Source organism: Haemaphysalis longicornis, unplaced genomic scaffold (assembly GCF_048455015.1).
Source record: "Haemaphysalis longicornis isolate Haplotype H1 unplaced genomic scaffold, Haemaphysalis longicornis Haplotype H1 scaffold_10, whole genome shotgun sequence".
Taxonomy (NCBI): domain Eukaryota; kingdom Metazoa; phylum Arthropoda; class Arachnida; order Ixodida; family Ixodidae; genus Haemaphysalis; species Haemaphysalis longicornis.
Window position 1 is genome coordinate 123871562 of NW_027526204.1, and position 22482 is coordinate 123894043.

Below are 22482 nucleotides of genomic sequence, written 5' to 3' on the forward strand. Positions count from 1 at the left end.
TCGCTCACAACCCCACCTAAACACTAAAAGCACCGAAACAAGCACGACAAAAACAACGGAAAGCTGCGAAATCCTGCCTGCCCATTCCAGTAACGAGGGCAGCGCCGAGTGATGGCGCCACCCGTCCAGCTGCCCGGTCCAGCGTCCAGCGTCGAGCTGCCACGTTGCACAACCTTCCGACAGGGCGGCCGCCACAACATATACGGCAACACGCAGGGCTACCTCTCGATCGAAAACCGCGTGAGCAGTACATCGTCTAACTCCGAGTCGATGCAGCATCGGCCCGATGCAGTCGATGCAGCCCCGGCTTGCGTTCGGGCTACAATAGAACTAGTTGGTGTTCCGCATGTGTACTTTATAGCGTATCCTCGTCTTGACGTCCGTGTCTTTTTTTGTGTGTGTTGTGGAGCTACAAAGATGTTGGGAAGCGCGACACACCCCCTTAACGATCGAGCGTTGTCAGCGATGAGCGCAGACTTCGTAATAACGCGATACCAAAGCAAGCGTTGCATGGCTGAACGGAAGTGCGCCGTCGGCAATGATCGATTATTCTACCCAAAGCCATCCTCTTGCACACTCTCCCCGCCCCCCGCCCCCCGCCCCCCCTTCCTGCTCCCCACCGCGCAACCTACTCCTGAAGTATCACTGAAAGTGAGGTGAAATGGCAACGAAAACTTTTATCGGAGACATTTGGTGGCAGAACTGAAGCCTCGTTGAGTGGTGGCCTGTCTACGACTCCAATGGACCTAGCACTCAACGTAGAACTCTCCGCCGCAGGCCCTTCGAGAGGAAACAAGTCGAACGTCAGAACAGTAACAAAAAGGACATTTATTCAAAAAACACCTACACACTCTCGGTGGGAGTAGCACGCTGAGACCAGGAGATATAAATAATGTGTACACAAGCCCGCAACCACGCAAATCCGCGAGGGGGGAGCATGGTGGGTTGGCGGTGCGAGCACGACGATCTGCGCTGCCTGCAGCGCCCAGCCGCTGCCGCTGCTTTGGCTCCTCCTTGCCCGCGTCTAGAAGGACCGGAAGAAGGGAGGCAGGTCGAAGAAGCCGAAGCCGGCGTCCTCGTCGGCCGCGCGGAGGTTGAGCACGCGTTCGACGGCGTGCACGAGGCCGTTGCGCGCAGTGCGGTCGCCCCGGGAGACGCGCGCTCCGCCGAAGTAGACGTTGCCGCGGAGGCTCCGCTGGGTCGGGACGGTGTTGCCGTCCAGGCTGCGGAACTCCAGGCGGTTCAGGAAGCCGCTGTGGCCCACGCCGGTCGTACAGGCGATCTCTGCGCGAAGCGATGAAACGGATACTCGTGAGACACGCAGTTGAAAATACCCACGTCGCGGTCCACGCCTCCAATTGCATTCCAAACTGTTCTTGCTAAGCCTAACGGGGTAAGCCTAACGTGCCTTGCTAAGCCTGCCATGGAAGACGTCCCGAGGTTTAGCGCCGATTAGTGGTGAATTCTTTTTTTTTTTCAAATTTTGATGAGAAACCTTACCTGCGCGTTACAATCGGTGGCGCGTTATCGTGCAAGTACGCTACATTAGGCGTCGAATCGTGTCGGGAATAGCCGGTGCATCCTGACTGGATGTGGCAGAGTTTTGGAATTAGTTTAAATGTGATTTCTTGGCTCTTCATTAGTGTTGGGTGTAATGCCGGGAACATTGTTCTGTCGAGTCGCGCGAGAGCGGCGGTGGTGCGGCATCAAAGCTCACCGGGCAGGACGTGCTGCTTGACGAGCGTCTGGACCTGGTCGGGCGTGAGGGAGTCGAGGGTGCCCCGGGGCAGCCTGGCGAACGCAGAGTCCGTGGGCGCCAGCACCGTGAAGGGACCCGCGTTGGTGCGCAGCTGCTCGCCGATGCCGGACTCGCGCACCAGCTTCGCGAAGGTGGTGAACTCCTTGTTCGACTCCAGCACCTCCATCACGTTGGCCGCCGGCGGAGTCAGCACCTGTGGGAGATTACTTGCACGGGTGAGCGTACTTACCAGTGACATTCGCCGACACAGACTCACTAGTAGGTACTATAGAGAGCACTGACGGCGTGAGCCCGGGAGGGCCAAAGAGCCTAGAGGCCACGGCCCATGGCCCGTGCTCATCAGTAAAACAGTATACTCATGAGTGATCGTATACGCGAGTACAGGAATGCTGATGTGTGAGCGCGTGCTCTCGAGTACAAGAGCATGTACGCTCTTGTTAGTACGCTCTCACATATGAGATCGTACTAACGAACCAAAGGATTCCGCCCTCATCAGCCCGTGCCAATTAGTCGCCGTACTCACATTTTTACTACAGTGACCTAGAACTATATTCTAGAACATTAGATGTAGTTATTAGCCCCGCGCTGTACTTACTAAGCGCGCCACACTCAGGCTTTAGCAGATAGAGTGCGCCGTCCTACGATTGGATTTGAACGAGGCGTACCACCCGGGCCGGCCCCATGGCATACGTCGTACCTTGTCGACGACGTAGACGGCACCCCCGCAGACGGGGCTGGAGGCGCTGAGCAGGCGCGCGCACTGCGCCGTCACGGTGGGCCTCTCGAAGGAGAAGAGGCGCGGGAAGACGTTGAGGCGGATGGGGCGCTCCTCGCCCAGCGCCGTGCCCACCAGCATGTTGTTGAAGAAGCCCCGCGGAGTCAGCAGTTTGCCCGGAACGGTGTGGTAGCGCAGCGTCTCGGCCAGCCGGTCGCTCTTCTTCAGCTCGTCCCACTCGGTCAGCGAGATCTGAGGGCGACCACAGCAACGAAGCCGTTATGAGCACCGAATCGCCAGACTGCACGGCTGCGGATGCCGCTGGGGCTCCTCCTGGCCGCCATCCGATCATGATGGGAAAGTACCCGCGGAACAACCCGTTCCACCCTCTCCGCCCGCAGTTCTTTTATTCATCATTATCATCATCATAAGCCTGTTTGTGTTCATTGCAGGACGAAGGCCCCTTCCAAAGATCTCCATCTACGCCTATCGAGTGCTACCTGAGTGTTAGTTCTTTTATTATCTTATCTTTATTATCCAAATCACCCATTAGCGAAGAGAGTCTGAGTTTGTCGCTCTCATATACGAGGTTTATACCGTTCTGATAATTCGCAGCGAATATTTTACCGTTAGAGAGATTAAAAATTGCTAGTCATTTTCACGTTTGTTCGTCTCTTTTTATTTCGTAAGCTGTTATACTTCGGTGACACGAGAAAGGGCTTTTCTAATATTAGCCTGTTCGATAAGCGGAGTTCTAGCGGGAGACTGCTCTGATTACGTCATAGCCGGAGCAACAGCAAGCCCTGGTGACCAGAGCCCTGCGCAAACAGCGCGGACTCGCGGCCTCCTGGACCAAGCAGGATGACCACAGGCCCTTGTCCTAAACTATACGCTCACTACTGACTAAATGTTCGTTACTACTATATCTACTACTACTAGAGAGAGGGAGAGAGTACCTCCTTGAGGGCCTCCTCGGAGGGCGCGAAGAAGGTGAAGTTGTCGAGCCCCTCGAAGGCCTCGGTCAGGTTGGCCGTCTCGATGAGGTGCACCAGGTCGTCCATCTTGGCGTCGCGCAGGGTCTGCATCAGGGGCTTGCTGTCCTGCGACATGAGGATGTGGTCGAGCGCGTGCAGGACGCCGTTGGTGGCCATGGCGTCGCGGCTGGACAGCGAGCTGCCGTCGGCCAGCAGGTGGTCGCCGTCGCGGGTCAGCGTCACGGGGTCGCCGTTCAGGTTGCGCACCCGCGCCGAGGTCGGCAGCACCGTCGTGCAGATAACGTGGTTCAGGATGTGGCCCCGGAGAAGCTCTGCGGATGAAACGCAACACCACGCTCAGCTCACGATGGCGATCTTTTAAGAATACCACCGTTAAAGGAACTCTCCCCTTATTCGATTCGTTCCATGGCCCCCACTGCGGTGTATTGAGAGAGAATCGAACTCGCTTTTAACGAAGTATCACATATAACGGAGCCAGTTTTGTGTCCCAATTATTTCGTTAGGCCATGCAGTCAAAGGGAAACTAGGAACGCATGAAGGTATACTATTCGGAGGAAACTTGTTTAGAGCAGATACGAACCAGGAGAAAATAACAAATTGAAGTACCCACGGACATTACACATATTTGAAAGCAACTTCTAAACCAGCTTTCGTACAGCTTTGGGGTCCCCTCCCCCCCTTCCCTGCGCGCTCTCTAGTAACGGGTCTGTCATAACTATGGAGACGTTGGGGGCAGCGCAATAGGGAACTTTGCCCCGTACACGCATCAAACTTAACACCAAACGCGTCCACAAGATGTTTTCCCTTGTATCGCTACCGGTCTCACCGACCGCGTTTTTGAATAAAAGTTCAAGCATTCACTAGTGGTCCTGGTTCGCAGAGAATCCCGCGGTAGGCCACACCACACAAGCACGGTGAACATACGACACATCTCGTCTGAAGCGCCCTTCGATCCCGCGGTAAGTGAAGGCAAGGCGCAACTACTCACTTCCGATGCAGGCGTCCCCGCTCTTCCACTTGGCGAGCGTGTCCTTGTGCACCTTGGTGAAGGCTTCGTCGGTGGGCGCCAGGACCGTGTAGTGGCCCTGGGGGTCCTTCAGCATGGCCTCGAGGTCGCCCAGCGGAAGCACTGAGGGGGAAACGGGGAGGTCGGTATGCACTGGCAGTTTGGTCACGACTCCGGCTAAAGCACTGTGAACCCATACTTGCCAGCGAGCCCGCGCTCACCTAAATGTGAGTGAGTATACCAACGCGTTCTCAACCGGGCACCCAACCCGCACCATTATCAGGTGTTCTCACAATAATCATTCCCGTCTTTCTTGCTACCCTCCAATTCGAGAGCCGTGAGTGAACCTGACGACCAGGGCTGACCTGGTATCCCAGCAACTACTGGCCTCCGGGGCAGAGACCACCGAGTCGTAACTTGGGCTCCTGGATTAAAGCGACTCTGCAACATTTCCGATAAACGCTTTCACTTTCACCTTTGCGTATGGAAGCACTGCAAAAGCTATCGTTATCGCCAGCACGGAGCGACACTGCGTTATTTGCTCGTCGCAGCAGACACGCCTTCCGTTTCTGCTTTGCTTTTGTGGCTGTCTTTTTAAAGCGGCTATCGAATGTATTTATTGACACAACTGAAAGAAATCCGGCCAATAGCCGCTACGTTGCTGTAATGACGCAATTCCAGTGGTCGAAGAACGCAATTAGACCAGGAAAGAGATAAAATTTTCTTGAGCAAGTTTTTAAGTTATCTCATATATGCATACGCAGTAATTTTTGGCCGTGCTACTGTGCGACCTCCTTTTCCAAGTACCCGATGTGTTGGTTGACCACATTCTGAAAGCATTTAGGATTCAGAAGAAAGTTAAAAAAAGTGTTGCAGGGTCCCTTTAACGAACCACACTCATTCATCCGCGATATGAAGTTATGTACTACTACTACTACTACTACTAATGAGTACATACAAGTTCAAAGTACGAAGTACAGTAATGAGTACAGGGGCTCCCCAGAGACCCACAATTCTCCTTCACAAAACAGGTAAGAGGGCCGCCCTCGCGGTTAATTCGTTTGCCCTAACCTCCTTTCTGCGAAGAGGCAAAAACTACTCACGCGAGCGCAGCGTGCTGAAGCGAGGATCCTGCGAGATCATTTCGAAGAGCGTCTGGTTGGGCGTCGGCAGCGTTTCGTCGACCACGTGCACCATGCCGTTCGTGGCCGGGTTGTTGGCGGACACGATGGGCACGCAGTTGGCGGTCATCATCTGCGCACGACAGGGCACCGCCGTCATACGCCACGTCACTCTAAACAAAAGAAACCTCAGTCTTGTCCTGCCGGCGTATCTTAGCGTTACAGTGCCAGCTTACCTGCTCACGACAGTCGGATAATATTTTTATTTTACGCGACTAACACGCCTTAGGCGGCTGCGAGACATCATTAAGTTTTTTATTGCGTTTATTATACGGCGTGCGAGACTAAAGCGCGGTCTTTTGCTCTGTGCACGGGAGTGCGCAGGTCTTTTGTCTACCGCACATTATTATTATTTCATTCCCGTGGCTAGGATAATACGAGGAAACCTTCCAGGAACTACACGAACCTTCCCTGATGGTTTCAGGGCGACAAACCCGCCGCTGAAAGCTAGCGCACAGTGGGAAACCCACCGCCGTAGTATTTTTACAGGCATTTTTTGGTTAAAACTACGATTCTTGACAACTTGTTGACCGGTCAGTATGCATTACATCCAAGAAGCGACTTGCGATTTCATGTGATCGCGGAAACTAAATGCAACTAGAAGTCTGAGTGAGCCGAAGGCTTCAGAGATAGCGGCATGAACGTTCAAAGGCAAGCAGTCACTTCTATAGACCAACGATTCCTCAAGGCCAAGGAGTCCTGAAGATCGAGGGCGATTTCCAAACTCGAAGAGTTTCCAAACACCAAATATTTCTAAAGTCTAATCGGGCTACTAAAGCCCAAAGAGTACTGAAGACCAAATGGTACTGAAGAGAAGTGATACAAAAATGCAGCAAATAGTACTGAAGACCAAATTATACTAAAACTAAAAAGAAGAGATACAAAAATGCCAGCAAAGAGTACTGAAGACCAAATGGTACTGAAGAGAAGGGATACAAAACGCCAGCATGACAGAGGCTTCGTAAATATGCAGAATCCAAAGCGCTTTTTCAGACCAGGCAACATCCGCGGGCCCCGTACCTTGGTTGGGCTGTAGAACTCGTTGATACGGATACTGGAGCGGCCATCGATGGTGGGCAGCACCTGCTCGTCACTCATGTCTCCCGTGCGCAGGAAGCCCTGGACGGCGTGCGCCCGCACTGCCGATTGGCCCTCGTGTGGAGTGGACACCTCGTTCTATAAGGGGAAAACACCAGAAGGCGAAAATCAGATATTCTCCATAAGTGCAAACAGGCTCGTCATCTTTACTCTGCAGGTCGTCCATCGAATCGGCAGTGGATAGACCCTGTGTATAAGGTGCGACAAGATTTTGCGGAAGGCACGTGTACGAGAGGCAGAAGAAGCGGCCGCGTCACTCACGGTGTGTTCGTAGTCCTTGAGCGCGATGTTGGTGGGAACGAAGATGGTGACGTTGCCATTGGACAGCTCGTCTCCCATCTTGGACTCCTGGACGAGTTCGACGAACTTGGAGGCACCCAGGTCCTTCATCGTCGAAACCAGGTCCTTGAGGGTCACTGTGCCAAGAACGACGGTACGGAAGCAGAATTTCGGTTGAGCGTCCACAAGTTCACGAGCTACAACTTTAAATTAAGCCGCCATCACAGCTGACAGCCGCTTGTTTTCCGTAGAAGTACGAACGCTTCTCACAGTATCTTCCATGCCACTGCTACTTCGCGTCAGCTGTTCTCAATTGCTCGTCGCAGCCACTTTTATCTTCATACCATATTTCGGCTTTACTACCCATTCTTACGTGTTTAAATGGAATGGAATGGATGACTTTATTACAGGAGGAGGCCAATAGGCCCTGGTGTGGGACACGGGGAAAAGGGGAGGGGAAGATTGTTCATATAAAGTCTGCACTGCACTGTGAGCGTTCACTTAGCACGATATGCACAGGTGAAGTTGTTTAAAAAAAATAGAAAATCATGATTTGGAGCTGCTGAAGAAAGCACACATGCGTGCGAAATGTGACCCAAATTTAAACTGCTACGCTTCCGCATTGAGTCAGTGCTCTATAGGGCTACCTATTGTCTTTGAACATGCTAGGACAGACTCAACAGAGGAAATCTATCCCTGCGACGCGACGCTGTTCGCTTCTTCACATGCAGGCTATTACTTAGCACTGGAGAAGCTGCAACTGGCGCGTCGCCGAAAAGTCGGCGGTGAGCGTGTACCTTGGACACAGCTGCCACGACCGTCGCGGCTCCTGGCGTATCCGTGACAGCAGACGTACTTCTCCGTGATGGTTTTGCTCTCGTTCATTGTTCGGATCCTGGAAGTGAATTATTAGGTCGCTCTATGAATACGCCTAAAAAAAATCCGATGACATTTTTTAAGCACTGCTTGGCACCAACGGGACGAGAGAGAACGGTACATACGCATGCTAACAGAAAATAACAAAAGAGCAAAATTGGAATTCTTTACTTGCCGAGGGCTCAACGACGACACTTGGAATCCTTATATATCATTTTTATAGCGAAGCTGTATTGCGATAGGTTCCGACGAAAATGGCGTGCGTCTATTGGGTCGCGTCGACAAAGGATCGCAAGCTCTCGCTTGAGAGCAAGTGTTAAATTACCTGTAGCTCTCAGCCTAATATAGGTATCTTGGAAAAAATTAATACTGAAAGTTGCCGCTTAAACTCGGCGACTTCCATTTGCGTGTCATAATTAATTAGTTCCTAGTGAAGTTGTAAATGAGAATGAATTCCCGTTTGTTGTCACTATATGGCTGTCAAAGCGGCTGTAACTCGTTTCATAGAAACTATCTCGAATCAAATTATATGAGAATTAATGAAAAATTATTTCTAAGGAAAATGTGTTTGTGTATTTATTCGATCAATATAATAGTCATCATACGAAATACAGCTTCGTTGTTCTTCGGTCTTTACAGCAGTGAAATAGCTCTAAATGTTCTGATGCACACTCACGGGCAAATGAAACAAGAACACGAAAACATGAACCAAAACACACAAAAAACGAGATTTCTTTCCGTGCAACTAAAATGGACTTTTTTCGAGTAGCGTAGCCCTCTTGCGGCGGCCGCCCGAACCGAACACGCCCCCCTTTTTTTCCGCCTGCCCTGCGCAGTTGAGGAAGCCGTCCCAGGCGCCACGCATGGTTTTGTTGGAAGAGAAATTTTTCGATAACAGCCGTAGCGCCTACCTGTCGGCCGCTTTCAGGGCTCAGAAGACGGAGGCTAATCTAATATGGCGTAGTTTTGTTTACATTTTGCCCCACAAGAATGGCGGATTGGTCGCTGGGAGCGAGAGTAGCGCATGCGCAGAACGCTACTGGAAAAAGGTCCATTGTCGCATGGCTTTATTACAGCAACAAGGATTGAAAATGTGTCAACCAAATATAATACTAGTCGGCTTTATCTCCACTACCCGTATTCCTTAATTTTGCGTGTTCTGATTCATATTTTTGTGTCCTCATTCCTTTGTGCATGACTGCGTATTTTACAGCGCGAATTTCTTTGCCCGCTATTGAAGCTGTCAGTCAGGCATCCATCCCGCACGGTGGCGCAGACTCCAGCCGGGCTTCTCTGAACGCCAAGTGCAATGAACCAATTGAGTGACGGCTCACATTCTGCCTCCTCCCCCGCTTCCAACCTCCCTATATTTGCTCCTGGCCTGTTAGCGTCTATGCGGGCCATACATATGCAGCGGGCAAACCGGTCCATCGGCGACCGAAGCAAGAACCCGCCAAGACGCAAAGCTCACCGCCGGGACAAGAGCATACGCGTGATGCACGAACCGCGTCCGTCGACTCGGCTCGTCTGTTTGCTCAGGAATCGCGACAAAGCTAAACGACAAAGGAAACGAAGAGGCAAACACGCGAGCGCGTCGGTCGACTTTGGATTCAAGGGCGGGCACGTCTTCTGCTCTGACCCCGCGACTGCCGGATGGCCGAAGCGCGCTGTGGCAGGATGACAGCGACACGATGTTTGTTTTGAATGGGTGTTGTTTCTTCTTGAATCTTTTTTTAGCGCCCCTTCCTCGCGTCCGACTAGGCGCGCCGATCTGCTCCGGGCACGTGTCTCGCATTCATTTCCTGCAGCAGAGCTATGAACCTAACTTGACTCCAAGAGAGGGGTATATGCAAGGCATTATGGCTTGCTGAGCTACAGCGTCTCGTTTTATTGCCGTCGCTGCTTTCCTGCCGCCCGAGAAGGGGGAAATGAGTGTTGGGAGGAGACGAGTGAGCCGATCAGTCAATACAGAGCCGCTGAAATCAATATGAAGGGCTGCGTTGGGCTTATGGGTGTATGTTCGAACAGCATGCTATATACTCATAAATGTAATTTGCTCCCTAACTGTTTTTTCTTCAGCCTAACTCAAAACAACATACCGAAATCTTTTAAAGTGCTCCTTGTGCGGAGCAAGACCAGGATGTTGGGAGAAACGAATTTCCAGCAAACCCTGCTGTACAGCAACTACTGACGGACCGCATCAGAAGCGGCCAGGAACGCGTCGGCGAAGTAAAGGACCTAGCAAGACGAAATCTGCCCAGAATTGTAGCAACCGCTTGCAATCAGTTTTATTTAGAAAGCCGACAGCGCCGCCCTTAACAACCTATTCCAAACTTCTCGTTACACTGCGCAGGCAAGCCTCAGGACCGATTGCTTTAAGCTTAGTTTGTAAAGACCCCAAGCCTAAGCCGGCAAGTTTTAACTCATATGGTGGGAAGTATAAGCTAACCTCAAGGCCAGAAGTCAATCGCTCGTATCATGCGGGCGGAGGTCTCCACCTTTCCATTACTTAAATCTGAATACGACCCTATTCCTCTTCTTTGTGATCTACGTTCCCGTCTTTTAGCCCGGAAATCTCTCGTGATAGAGGACACACGTGCCCTAATTCCTCCGTGTGTCTGCTCCCTGCCCCCTAATCTTTCACGGGTGGAGGAAGTTTCTCTCAGGCTTCGCCCTCACACGTTCAGCCACCTGGACTTGGGGACCCTCACCAGAGGACCCAGGAACATGACCCAAGTGTCCGGCTCCAGCGGCTGGAACTGATGTCAAGCATCTCTTGTGGATGTGCACAGGAACAAGGAAAGCTCGGGACAATGCGCTCAGAGTGGTTGGTCTTCGGTGGCATAAACCGGGGGACTTTAACCGGTGGGTGCAAGAAGACTGCAACTGCAGGTCGCGAATGAGCTTTGTACACGAAACCGGACTACATGCCTTCCTGTAGACTTGACCACTGTTGTCGGTTTCCTGACCACCTGCGATTTTTGCACCCCTTCTCTCTCTTGCTTTCCTACTTTCTTCTCTCTTCCCATCTTTACACCTTCTTTCATACGCCGCGTGGCAAAAACACGAAGTAAAAAAAGATATGAAAGACGGGCACGTGGTAGGAGAACAAGTGTAAAAGCGCATGCATAGGCAAGCGAGCTTTCAGCAATAATGTCGATCCCGCGGCAGCGCCCGTATTCCTAGAAATGTTGGAGGTTATGCGCTGTCGCTTTTTTGCGCCCCGTGTCATCCGAGGCAGGCTTAGGAAAATAAAATATGGGCATCATGTACCGGAGGGGGAAACGAGAGCGGTGATGAGCGCGGGTCTTGGCGACCTCGATGTCGCAAAGGGCGGAACCGGCTCTCACGACGCGCGCCAGTGAGCCCGCGCGCGGTGCGCCAAAAGAGGAAACTACATATGCGCACAGGAGAACACGATCATGCGGCCTTCCCAACACTGAAATCCGGGTCCTTCTCACGCGCCCTACCTTCTCCGTTTGCTGCATATAGGAATAAAAGCTAAGCTGCGGTAGACATACGCTAAACGGGGGCAAACGGTTAACAGTGTCCGCCTATATATGTGGCCCCAGAAATAGCTAAATAGCTGAACGGCGCGATTTATTTATATTGATATGCAGTGGAGAAGCATTTCCAGAGTTTGTTTACACTACATATTTACGGGTTATAATATAGAGGCGATGGGAGGTAAAAGAGAGCATCGTGCCAGCCAAGGAACCAAAACTGCTCGCGAGTCAACATCCCAGAGTCCTCTTCCTCGTCTTGATGCTGATGATGACAGCGTGGCACAGAACATCAGGCGTCCCGTTTGCAGTGGATGTCAAGCGTCCCGCAACACTATATTCAGCCTAGGGCATCTTCGCAGGTTAGAGTGGCTGGTTTCTCTCTGAACGACGTTGCTTGAAAGGAGTTGTTAGCCCTCAAACTGCCATCCACACGGACTCTTCCTCACAGTATAAAAGCCGTTTGCTTCGGACCTGTAACGCGTCCATCATTTCCATGCGGGAGTGCACTTATTTTGATGATATCAGATATTTAAATAATAGCGAGCTGCGAGTGAACGGGACAGTGCATCCACGGGACCATACATTCAGGGGACCGTACATCTATGTGAATGACATCTATGGGAATGGACATCTATGGGACCGTAAATCTACGGGACTGTACATCCATGTGCGTGGCCTTCGCGATCTGCTGCCGGAGCGCCGCCGCAGCCGATCGCGGAGGACACGCTATGTGAATGCACATACGGGAATTCCCATTTATGGGACTGTACATCATAGCGACTACATGCATAAGACTGTACGTCGACGGGGCTGCACATTACAAAACCGTACATCTATGTAAATTCACATATATGGGAGTGTACATCCTCGGGACTGTGCGTCCTCGGGACTGTGTATATACATTCACGGGACTGTACATTGGCGAGGGTGTGTACATCTCCACTCCACTCACTTTGTGGTGCAGATGAAGGAGTCCTCGGTGTCCTGGCACTGCTTGGACTGGAAGTTGAAGCCGAACGCCGGGATGGACGACGAGTTGTCCTCCTTGCTGTCGTCCACCTCCTCGCGCATGTTGCACACGTTCGGCCTGCGCCATGCGAGGAGGGGATCGAGGGACGCGCGTCATTTATATATGGGTGACGAGGAAGCACCTACATTCGTTTGTACAAAACAGTTACCAGAAGAGTGGACAGAGTGTGTTTCAAAATTCTGAACAGATGACCTTGGCAGTTTAAAAGTCCTTTACCCGATTTAACGAAGGATGTTTGGGACTTCAGACCATGGCACTCAGTTCACGCTGATGAAAGCTTACTCATGGAAGAAATGCACGCACCAGGACGGGACTGAATTATCTTTGCGATTTGTTTATGAGCTGTTGACTAAAACAGCGATTGTCTCCAAGTTGTATTTTTCTCACGTTTGAGATAGGCCGGATAGCAACTGCGGGGCAGTTTATCGGTTTCACTAATTACAGTAACCCCTCGTTATAAACAAGACCTGGGACAAAAAATTTCCTTCGTTATAAGCGATACTTCGCTAAAAGTGGTATTGATTTGCTCTTCCTGCGTCGCAGTTGTGACCGCGAAAAACTTCGAATAAAGCGAGGATTCAAATTAAACGATTCTGTTATAACTTCACGAGGGTTGACTGAACTAGTGAAGCGCGGTAGCAGGAGACGCCACTCGAACGCTCCCGTGTAATGCCTAACAACGCTTTCCATCTGTGTCTTAGATTCGGAAGCTTCACACGCACACAGACCGACGTTTCCTAGCGATGGTCTTTCTTAGGCGCAAAGCACACTTTTGCTCTGTGACCCCAACCGACACGCTTATTTTCACAAACGACGTACGTAACTTTACGTACAGGACTCTCGCGATAGAAACAATAGTCAATTTTAAAGCGAAGCTTTGTTTGCCTAACTGATGGCGACCGTAGGCATAAACGCACGGCAGAAAAGCTAACTGTACACACTGGGTTTCCACAAAGGGCACGTAATGATAAAACGCGAAGCTTTCTTCTAAAAAGAAAAAAAAAAAACGTTTCCTGTAACAGGAATCGAACCTGGGTCACTCGCGTTATGAAGCCGACGTATATTCGATTGCGCCGTTCTGACACGGTCGAAGAAGTTTCGGTTTCGGACTTTTGACTTGGACTCAGATTGCATGGGAGAAAGTTTCGCGTTTTAACCAAGTGTTAACCAGGGGCGGTATTCTCGTAACTGTCCCTTTTGAAAACGTCCCTTTTGCGTCCCTTTCATCGTGACGTACTTCCGGTTAAGCAGTGGGCGTTGGCAGTACGTTTGCCGCGCTTGCGTTACGTCACTTCCGGTTGTTAGCTTTTAGCCAATCAGGGCTCGCAAAAAGGGGCACTTTTGAAAGGGGCGCAAAAGGGACAAAACTCGAGAATACCGCCCCAGGTGTATAGTTCTTGCTGGACCTCTGGGTCCTCCAACTTCGGCTCTCGGAAAGCTGAGGGACACGTCTTGTCAAGAAGAAACCTTAATGGAACATGGTAGAAAAATAAGGGGAGCTCGTGATGAGCGGAATAATGGTATGGTGATGATTCGCGTCGTCTGCTACAAGGACTGAGGGAAATGAAGTCGCGACCTTTCTCAATGCGACAGCATCCGCGACACAGCGTCGTGTAATGTGACTGCAGCTGATAGTGGAAGCGGAAATGGCATTCGAAAAGGGGGCGCATACAAACAGAATATACATATCCCCGCAATAGTGCACGTGGAGACGTAATTTCGTATAAGGTCTCGCGATGCTCCTGACGACCGCATACGCATGTACCTTGTATACACCCCGTTCATGACAACGACGGTGCATAAATCTCTACAGAGCTTCAACGAAGGTATGTGTAAAAACTTAACGACTTTTAGGCGGATTCTGAACTGTTTACGGCGCAGGATGCGGCTTGGCGATCATTACGAGACGCGCCACACAACAGCTCGGCCACGCAGCACGAGTCCTGGCGCCGAAAGAAGGCCCGCCAAGCGCGGAGCCAGCCGAACGCTAATGATAAGCGGAAGTGAGACAATAGGGCCGTTCTCGACCCCCCTCCCCCGCGGAGATCACCGGTGCACCAACGAGGAAACGCGAGCCCCAGTATACGCCACGCCCGAGTGAATCGTCATTCAGCTGCGCGTATGTCGCACGCGTGTCTGGCACGTCTTCCACTGCACCTAGACCGCGCACCCGCCGCCCCAGCCCAGAAGTTACGTGGTTGGGAGCGCAGCAAATCGTATTGTCCCTAGGGGCTGGGGCTGTTGGCGTCTCCTGTCGGCGTCGTCGTAATCGTCGTCTAATGTAGTCACGGTGCTAGGACACCGGGACACTCGTTTGCGTCTCGCGCGTACGCGTACTAAAAAACACCAGGACACTCGTTTAGGCCTCGCACTAGAACGCTTCGTGCTTCAAAGACGGGAGACTTTTGCAGCAAAGCTACCGTTTTATCTCCGTTGGCAACAACGCCAAGGCGCCAAGAATACACTTATACACTGCATGCTTCGCCCTCCCCAGGTTTCACGTTAGTAGAGATGGCGCGGGAATTTTTTTTATTATGAAGAAGCCTTGTGTCTTTCCATTCAGTAGACCTTCAATGTCCTTGAGCGAGCCATGGTATAAAAAAATTCCATTCAATCAGAAGAAAAAAACCCTACGAGGCATTCACATCCATGGCAGTACACCGCAAATGAAGGGAGCGAACTGACAAGCCGCGAAGCTAATTAGGCCGACTAATTAAATTGGAAACATGTGGACGAAAGCGAATTTGTGTGGACCTCAATATAACTCTCGACGGTAAAATAGCAATATAGTCACGTCGGCAAAAGAAGAAAGCTATGTCGACGGCGGACGTGAATACGGGAAAAGAGAACGTGGAACAATGCGTCACCACTCAGGTATTTTACTTCAAGTCGTCTTAGAGACAACATAAGCCACCCTGTGAAAATTTGAATACTACAGTCCCGTTTGGAATTTTAGCAGACGAATTTACAAATGTTTATATTGTTACGGTGAGCTGGCAAACGAAACAACAAACGTATAAGACGAAGCACAAGTGTTCAGAAGAATTAACAGGACGTACAACCATGTGCACTAGGTGTATTCCGCGGCAGTAAAGGATCTAAAGTGAGGGGTGATTGTGCATATTTCGCATGTTCATTTATACAGCGTTGAGACAATACGAAAGTAACGTTAATGACGGCTGCAAAACTTCGGTGTTGGTTAGCCTTTTTTACTCATTTATTGTTCGCGGATACAATGAATATTTAGAGCAGTTGTTACTTGGGGTACTACGCACCAAAGCGTCTGAATGGCGTGAGAACAGGGTTGCGATATACCGGTGGCGATTTTTGCAAGAAATCTGTTGTCGTTAAAGGGCGTTTAATTCACAGAAATCCGTGTTTTCCAGAGTTTTCGACGCAGCATCATTCTAGGTCCGGCTCTGTTCTCCAACTCACCGACACGTCAGCGTAGAAACGAAAGCAAGCCTTCAGCTACTGATAAACCGATACAATTAAAGTTTATAACGAATGATTAAAAAAAGAACAAAATTGAAAAAGAACCTTTCGGCCGTGTCTGGCCGCTTTCCGGAGAATAATTTAGACGACGCAACGCACATCAAGCTGGCGCGACCTCGGGTTCACGAGCGGAACGGAGCTCATTTAGCCGCTGAGTCACCGCGGAGAGTCGTTAACTGATTTCGTGCCGGCCAGTGCCAGGCTCTGCCATGTGCTGTTCCTCGAGCGCATGACGGCATGAGCCATTTTCAAGCTCGCAGAGTAACATCCAATTGCATGTTCGTGAATACAATACAGGGGCACAGACGGATGACACAACGTTGACCAACACCAGACGGATGCGCTCTCTCGCGGATCTTGCCTCCCCCCACTCCCTCTCATTTTTATTTCTCCGTTCCGCCAAGGTAACAATTACGAGTAGCGAACGCCCCGCTGTACATTCACGCGGCCTTGCAGGAAACAGGCGGAGATTTGCTACTTGTTCGTCGTCCCTATTATTCGCCGATGTGTTTTACGCCGGCGCCTCTGTTCTTGAGGAAGCGGCATACAAACCCTAACCTGTTTTTCCGTGAGCTTCACTACACCTTTTTTTCTCGCGGTGCGAAGCCATGAATAAGCTAGGTTCTTTGTTCTTCAGGCACACGTGGCACCAAAATGTCGGATTTTTCCTCTTTTCTTTCTTTCTAACCTCACGCGAGGCTGTTTGACTCATCCTTGCGCGCCGTATCGACATCGAAACAAAAAGAAAATATGAAAGTGTTTAGCTTTGCTATACAAAAAGCAGCTATGTAGCTGCCCATTACGTATTGCGTGTAGGTTACAAGCCACGCTCGCAGCTTTTATACTGCGCGAATGAGAAGTTGATGGGTGTCCTGACGTAAGGAGCTTTTATCTATTGCGAAGTACCGTAACGTGCTTGTACGGGTCCAGCAGTGTCTCAACGGAAAATCATACTGGCATTCATTTCTCCTTTCCTTTTATTTTTGTACTCGTTAATTAGGCGACCAAGTGCGTATCCTTAAATGCCACCATCAACTCACTCCTCTGTGTCTTCTTTCATGCGCTGCACGGGGAAATATCGAAGTAAAAAAAAAGTGTTAAGATGGTTAAAGAAGTAATAATAGCAACCGCAGCCACACGGCACAGGAAATATAATTCTAGGCATGCCAGTTCAGAACGAAATTTACGCACTGTTAAACGTATACGCGCAGAACAAGAAATTGACGCAAAGGAGCCTTAGTTGCACAGTAATCCGGCTAATTTATTACTGTAATCAGTTTATTACTGTTATCAGTAGGTAAAACTTGCTGCAAGAAAAAACTGCGGAAAAGGGAGCAGGGTATAGGTATTGATACAGCTCAGGCAACGGGACAAGAACGCTGTTAGGCGTCGACATCTTTGGTTAAAAACGGCCAGCACCGCTTACCCTTTCCACCAGGGCTTTCTTGCGGGGAAGCCGAAGCCGAAGAAGCCGTCATCTCTCCACGGTCGAGTCTCCACGATCACAGCGGTCGGCGACTCTTCGCCACTGTTGCTGCCGCCTTCGGGCAGCGCTGCCGGTGGAACCTGCCCGATCCTGCGAACAGATGAGAGAAGAAATACCAATCAATCAATCAATCAATCAATCAATCAATCAATTACAAGTACACTGACATAGCCAAGGATATTTTGGGGAAGTGTGGCGTAGAAGAACAGCAAGCTGAGCGAGAATGGTATGATATCACCGCGAAAAGCTGCGCAAAAAAAAAAAAAAAAAAGAACACTTTGGAAGAAAAAATGGACTACACGAGCGCACTGTGCTGACGATAGCCGGCAGTTTATGGCTATGAAGAGAGCAAGCACGTCCAACTTTTCTTGTCCCCTTTACGCCAACGTCAGGGGTAAAAGTTGGCTGCGTTGAGCGCATATCTGGACGTGCCCTTGACCAGGCTCTTCGCTTGGATAGTAACGCGGACTTTCGTAGACTCTCTGCCGTAGATGTGGACGTCGCTCTCGTACACTCTCTACCGTAGTGCATCAATTTACGGCAGCATGCGCAGCATAGATCGCTAATTCCTCTCGCACCTGCTATTCAACGTCGTTTACAGCGCGTGCTGAAGCCCACGTACCGTGACCTGGCTGGCCTCCCAGGCGTGTTGCCCCGTTCCACAGCGCTTTGAAGCACGCTCAGGGCGTGCAGCGTCACCTGGCTTGCTTCCACGGGTGACTCACGTACAGGGTCGTAAAGATATCACCGCTGGACACCACCGAAAGCAGCCGTGGCATGCGCCACTCCCCAGGATTTCCTCGGAAAGTGCTCGAACTTGCATTACCCTGTCGCCGGCAACGACGCAGTCACAAACGCCCGAGGAAAACACGGAGGAAGCTCCAGGTGCGGAACTGTCAGTGCGTATTTTTTACCTGACATGGTGTGAAACTTGAATTATTGTAGGGTTTAACGCGCCGACGCAACGCAGGCGATGAGGCGCGCCGTAGTGGAGGGCTCCGGGTTAATTTTGACCGCCTGAGGATCTTTAACGTGCGCCGAAATCTCGTACACACGGGCGTTTTTGCTTTTCGCCTCCATCAGAAAAGCGGCCGCCGCGGCCGGGAATCGAACCCACGTCCTAGTGCTTAGTAGCACAACGCCTCCGCGGCGGGTATGGTGTGAAACGTGTCAGCATTCGGGAGTGAGCCCTGGTACCCCCACGGGTTTCGAAGCGGAAATCATAACTTGGTCACAACTTCAATCGGTTATAGGAATTAAATTCTAGGAATTTATGTCGCTAACTCGGTGAGGAGAAATAGTGCCTCAAGAACGGTTCGTTTAAGTTGCGTGGAGTTAAACCGGGAACGGCAAAAATCTGCTCGATAAATCTGGGGGTCATCATGCTAACAAAATAATTAGACCAGCTCAGTTGCTAGATATATTTTGAGGTTAATATTGTTTGAGAAAGAAAGACGAAGAGAGAGAGAACTGTTCCGCGTCAAGGCATGGGACATCGCACAAGATCGCCAGGCATGTGGCGAAGTTTCGTGGCCAATTATTTTCACTCCGTTCCTTGCTCGTTTGCTAGCTAAAAGGAATCATTTACGCATTTTATGCACTCCCGGCTTTCTAATGGAGAGGCCAGCTATCGTCTTTTTATCTTTCGTCTCTTCCGTCGACGTCTGCTACATGATCAGCGAAATTGAATGGCGTAAGGGGTTTGCCGTCTCGCCCAGAACATAATCATCTCTATTAATTAAACCCTCCAGCTTCATGTTTCGTTCCGCGTCCCGACTACTGCAGTGCACACGAACCCTTCCACTACAGCCTATGAAAATATTTCCGACGTCAACAAGCCGTCCGTCATTCAATCTACCGCAAACAACATAGCCAGCGTACGTGTGAGTATTAGACAAATAAACCCTCGTCCTTCGGTGTTCCGAGCCGGAGATATACGCGCGGGGCCTGGGTTCGCTGCCCTCGACAAGGCTTGGCCGGCGTAGTACACGCAGGCCAAGGCAGTGCGTCGCGATTGCGAGGCGGGAAGTCGCAACGAGCCGCTTCCTGGACTCCCAAGGCCACCAATTAGAGCGACGAAAGCACGTGACACGTCGCTCACAGCCCTTCAGTTAGTTAGGCGATCCCATATCACACCCTTGTTATCGTTTGCGCAACGAGCCACCGCCAGCTCTCCGCTTCCGTTGGGTCCAGAAAAAGCGGCGAATGTTCTCGAACGACTTCATCGTATCAGCGTGCCAGGATGTCAGGGATGTCAAATTCACGCCTGCGGTTCTCGACTGCTATGCGTCCCTTCACTTCATCAAATTTAATGAGGTTGGGACATGTCCTTGATTCTGTGGCGCATGCGCAGCAAGGATAGCGCAGTACAGTGATAAAATGGTTGCGACCAGGAGGGACAAGTTGAAAAGCCTATTTTAAATCAACATTGGGTGACTAAGCAGTTACGGCGACGGTACAGCCGGCATACCTAAACTATATACTACTTCTAACTGTACGCTAAAACGTGCGACAGTTGTTTTTACGCACGTGGAAGCTGGATGGAAGTCCTCGGTGATGTACTAGGGAAAAAATAACCGTGATGGGAATCCAAAGAGGCGTTCAAAAGAATACGGTACATATCTTGGGTCCACGAGGACCTGATGCTAAAAGGGTAGCGTTTTAGTTCTCGAAAATTTTCGCAATTTCCGAACTGGTATTTAGCACCCGAACTGCATAGTTTAACCCTTCACCTACATCTCCGCCTTTCCAGTTCCATGTGCATATGTTTTACACGAATTTGCGATTGACGATATTGCAGCAGGAGAAAGGTGTGTCGGCTTATCACTTGCAGGAGTGGAAAACGTTTCTATTTATATTTGTTAGGATCCGTCATTTCGAACGTAACGCTAACACGAAGCGCTCGCTACCCATGTTCAGTCACGTGCGGAGACTGAAACTATAAAGAGAGTTAATAGAGAGTTTTAGCAGTCCGCCCGTTCCGTTCGTTACGTTGTTACCGGGTTTACCGGGACCGGTCTGCACCTGCGCGCGCGGAAGGGCGAGGAGGAAGGGCGAGGAGGCGCGGACATGGCGAAGGCAGGCGCGCGGAACTAATCCCCCTACCGTGACGAATGCCCAAGTGCCCAGACGGGTCCCGGTAAACACGCTAGCTACGTACGTGACGGAACGGACGGACTGCTAAAACAGTCCGTCTGTTCCGTCGTGAACGTAGTTACCGTGTTGACCGGGGCCCCACTGCGCCTGCGCGCGCGGAAGGGCGAGGAGGCGCACCCCACCGTGACGAATGAGCAGACATGACGAAGGCCGGCCCGCGCAACTAATCCCCCTACCGCGACGAATGCACAATGCCCAGACGGGTCCCGGTTAACGCGGTAACTACGTACACGACGGAACAGACGTACTGCTAAAACTTAGTAGGCAGTTTTAGCATATCGTCACCGTGTTTGCGTTACCGTTTACCGTGTTACCGGAAGCCGCTGGCGACGGTGAAGCCTGTGCCGGTAAGTTACCGTTCGCGGTAACTCTCGCGCTGCGCAGTCGACTCCCGCAAACACGGTAAACGGTAACGTAAACACGGTAACGCTATGCTAAAACTGCCTACTCTCTAATGATTGGGCAGGTGGTCCTAGCATAAAAACACAAAGGCAAAAAAATATTTCCTAACAACCACGGTCCCGAATGCAAAGTGTGGAACTCGTTTCCTGGCTTTCACCGCCATCGAAGACACGATCGTGTCTTCTATGATCTTGCACCGTCGACGGTGCAAGATACGAGGCGATCTTCACCGCGCTTCAACCCGCATTGTTCCCTCGCATAACTGCGTACGTGTACTTTGGAGCGCTGGAGCAAAGAGAAAAACGCCAACGGTCACACGCGCCATCAGTCCCTTTGCGTCACATGAGAACGTCTCAGTAATCGAAATTCCGTAGCCGAAATTCATTGTTCGCGACTCGGGGACATATGAGCACGAGTGTCACTTTCGTATTCGGTTTCCAGTGCTCAGACATTTGAAGCAGCGCATACGCTCTCTTTACAGGTCGGGAGAGAAGCCAGGTTGGCATTCACTGAAGAGTGTTTTCCTATCTTATGGCGTCTAAACTCGTCGTCATGGTTGAAGCGCAAAACCACGTTCGTGGAAGAAAAAAAAAAAAAACGACACGTCACGTGGTTTGGAAAGCGACACCCTTGGACACAATCCGCTTAGTCACAGATCCTGAAGGCTTGACGATGAGTACGCGTACTGCCTGGGCTGCCTTCCAAGCGCGTTGGCATAAACAACACCGGAAAACGCATATCTCTTTGTCTAGCCTCGCAGGCAAATCGCCAGACGCGTGTATCAGTGTAAACTTCGCATAAAAAAGAAAAAGTGCACAGCCACTACATCGCCATATCTACGCGCTTGCCTCTAGCGACGTTGACTGAACCGATAAACATATCCCGGAAAACTCATCGCCTCTCATTTTAACTTCGTCCAAGCTCTACACATAAAAATACTTCGTATGAAGCACACTGTTTTCTCTGAATCCACCCTCCGACAAGTGACTAGCTCAAGACACGTGATCAACGGATTTCGGGCTGGTTGTAAGCTGTTACATTTCATGACGTTAAACAGACGACAAGTTATGCAAGATTGACACAATTTGCGCAACTGTAGTGGCATTCTTAATGCCACCACTTGATATACGGTGATTAATTGATTGATTGATTGATTGATTGATTGATTGATTGATTGATTGGTCAACATGCGTAATCGCACCAAACAAGTTACTGTATATAATCCCACCCTCTAAAGTTTTGCGCTGCTCTTAGCGACAGACGCAAATGACATTTTGCCCTTTACAGATGTGGTGTACGTTATGGTAACTTCGCTGCTTTTCACCCACAATCACTCCAAGGTTGTTGTTTTTTTACCTCAAAAGCATAGTGTTTTACTTTCTTTGTATTACCTTTAAACCCTAGGGCTTCGGTAAGACAAATATTTCCCGCATGTGTATTTGGATGGATGCGACAGTATTCCAATACAACGTGTGGAATCGTTTCTATGCCCTTTCCA

At 50.6% G+C, this 22482-nt stretch overlaps 1 protein-coding gene across 1 annotated transcript in view; it reads right to left on the reverse strand.

The window, feature by feature from the left end:
• Positions 1–804: 804 nt before the first annotated feature.
• The window catches only part of LOC144159231 (transforming growth factor-beta-induced protein ig-h3-like), a 28959-nt gene continuing 7281 nt past the window's right edge, over positions 805–22482 (reverse strand). Inside the window, exons 2-12 of the mRNA XM_077690595.1 lie at positions 17367–17516; positions 12368–12502; positions 7831–7928; positions 7016–7170; positions 6677–6832; positions 5579–5729; positions 4458–4598; positions 3431–3780; positions 2457–2726; positions 1718–1952; positions 805–1284 (exon numbers count right to left, since the gene is read on the reverse strand). Coding sequence (XP_077546721.1) covers positions 1025–1284; positions 1718–1952; positions 2457–2726; positions 3431–3780; positions 4458–4598; positions 5579–5729; positions 6677–6832; positions 7016–7170; positions 7831–7928; positions 12368–12502; positions 17367–17516 — 2101 coding nt within the window. The 3' untranslated portion in view covers positions 805–1024. The remainder of the gene's footprint in view (positions 1285–1717; positions 1953–2456; positions 2727–3430; positions 3781–4457; positions 4599–5578; positions 5730–6676; positions 6833–7015; positions 7171–7830; positions 7929–12367; positions 12503–17366; positions 17517–22482) is intronic.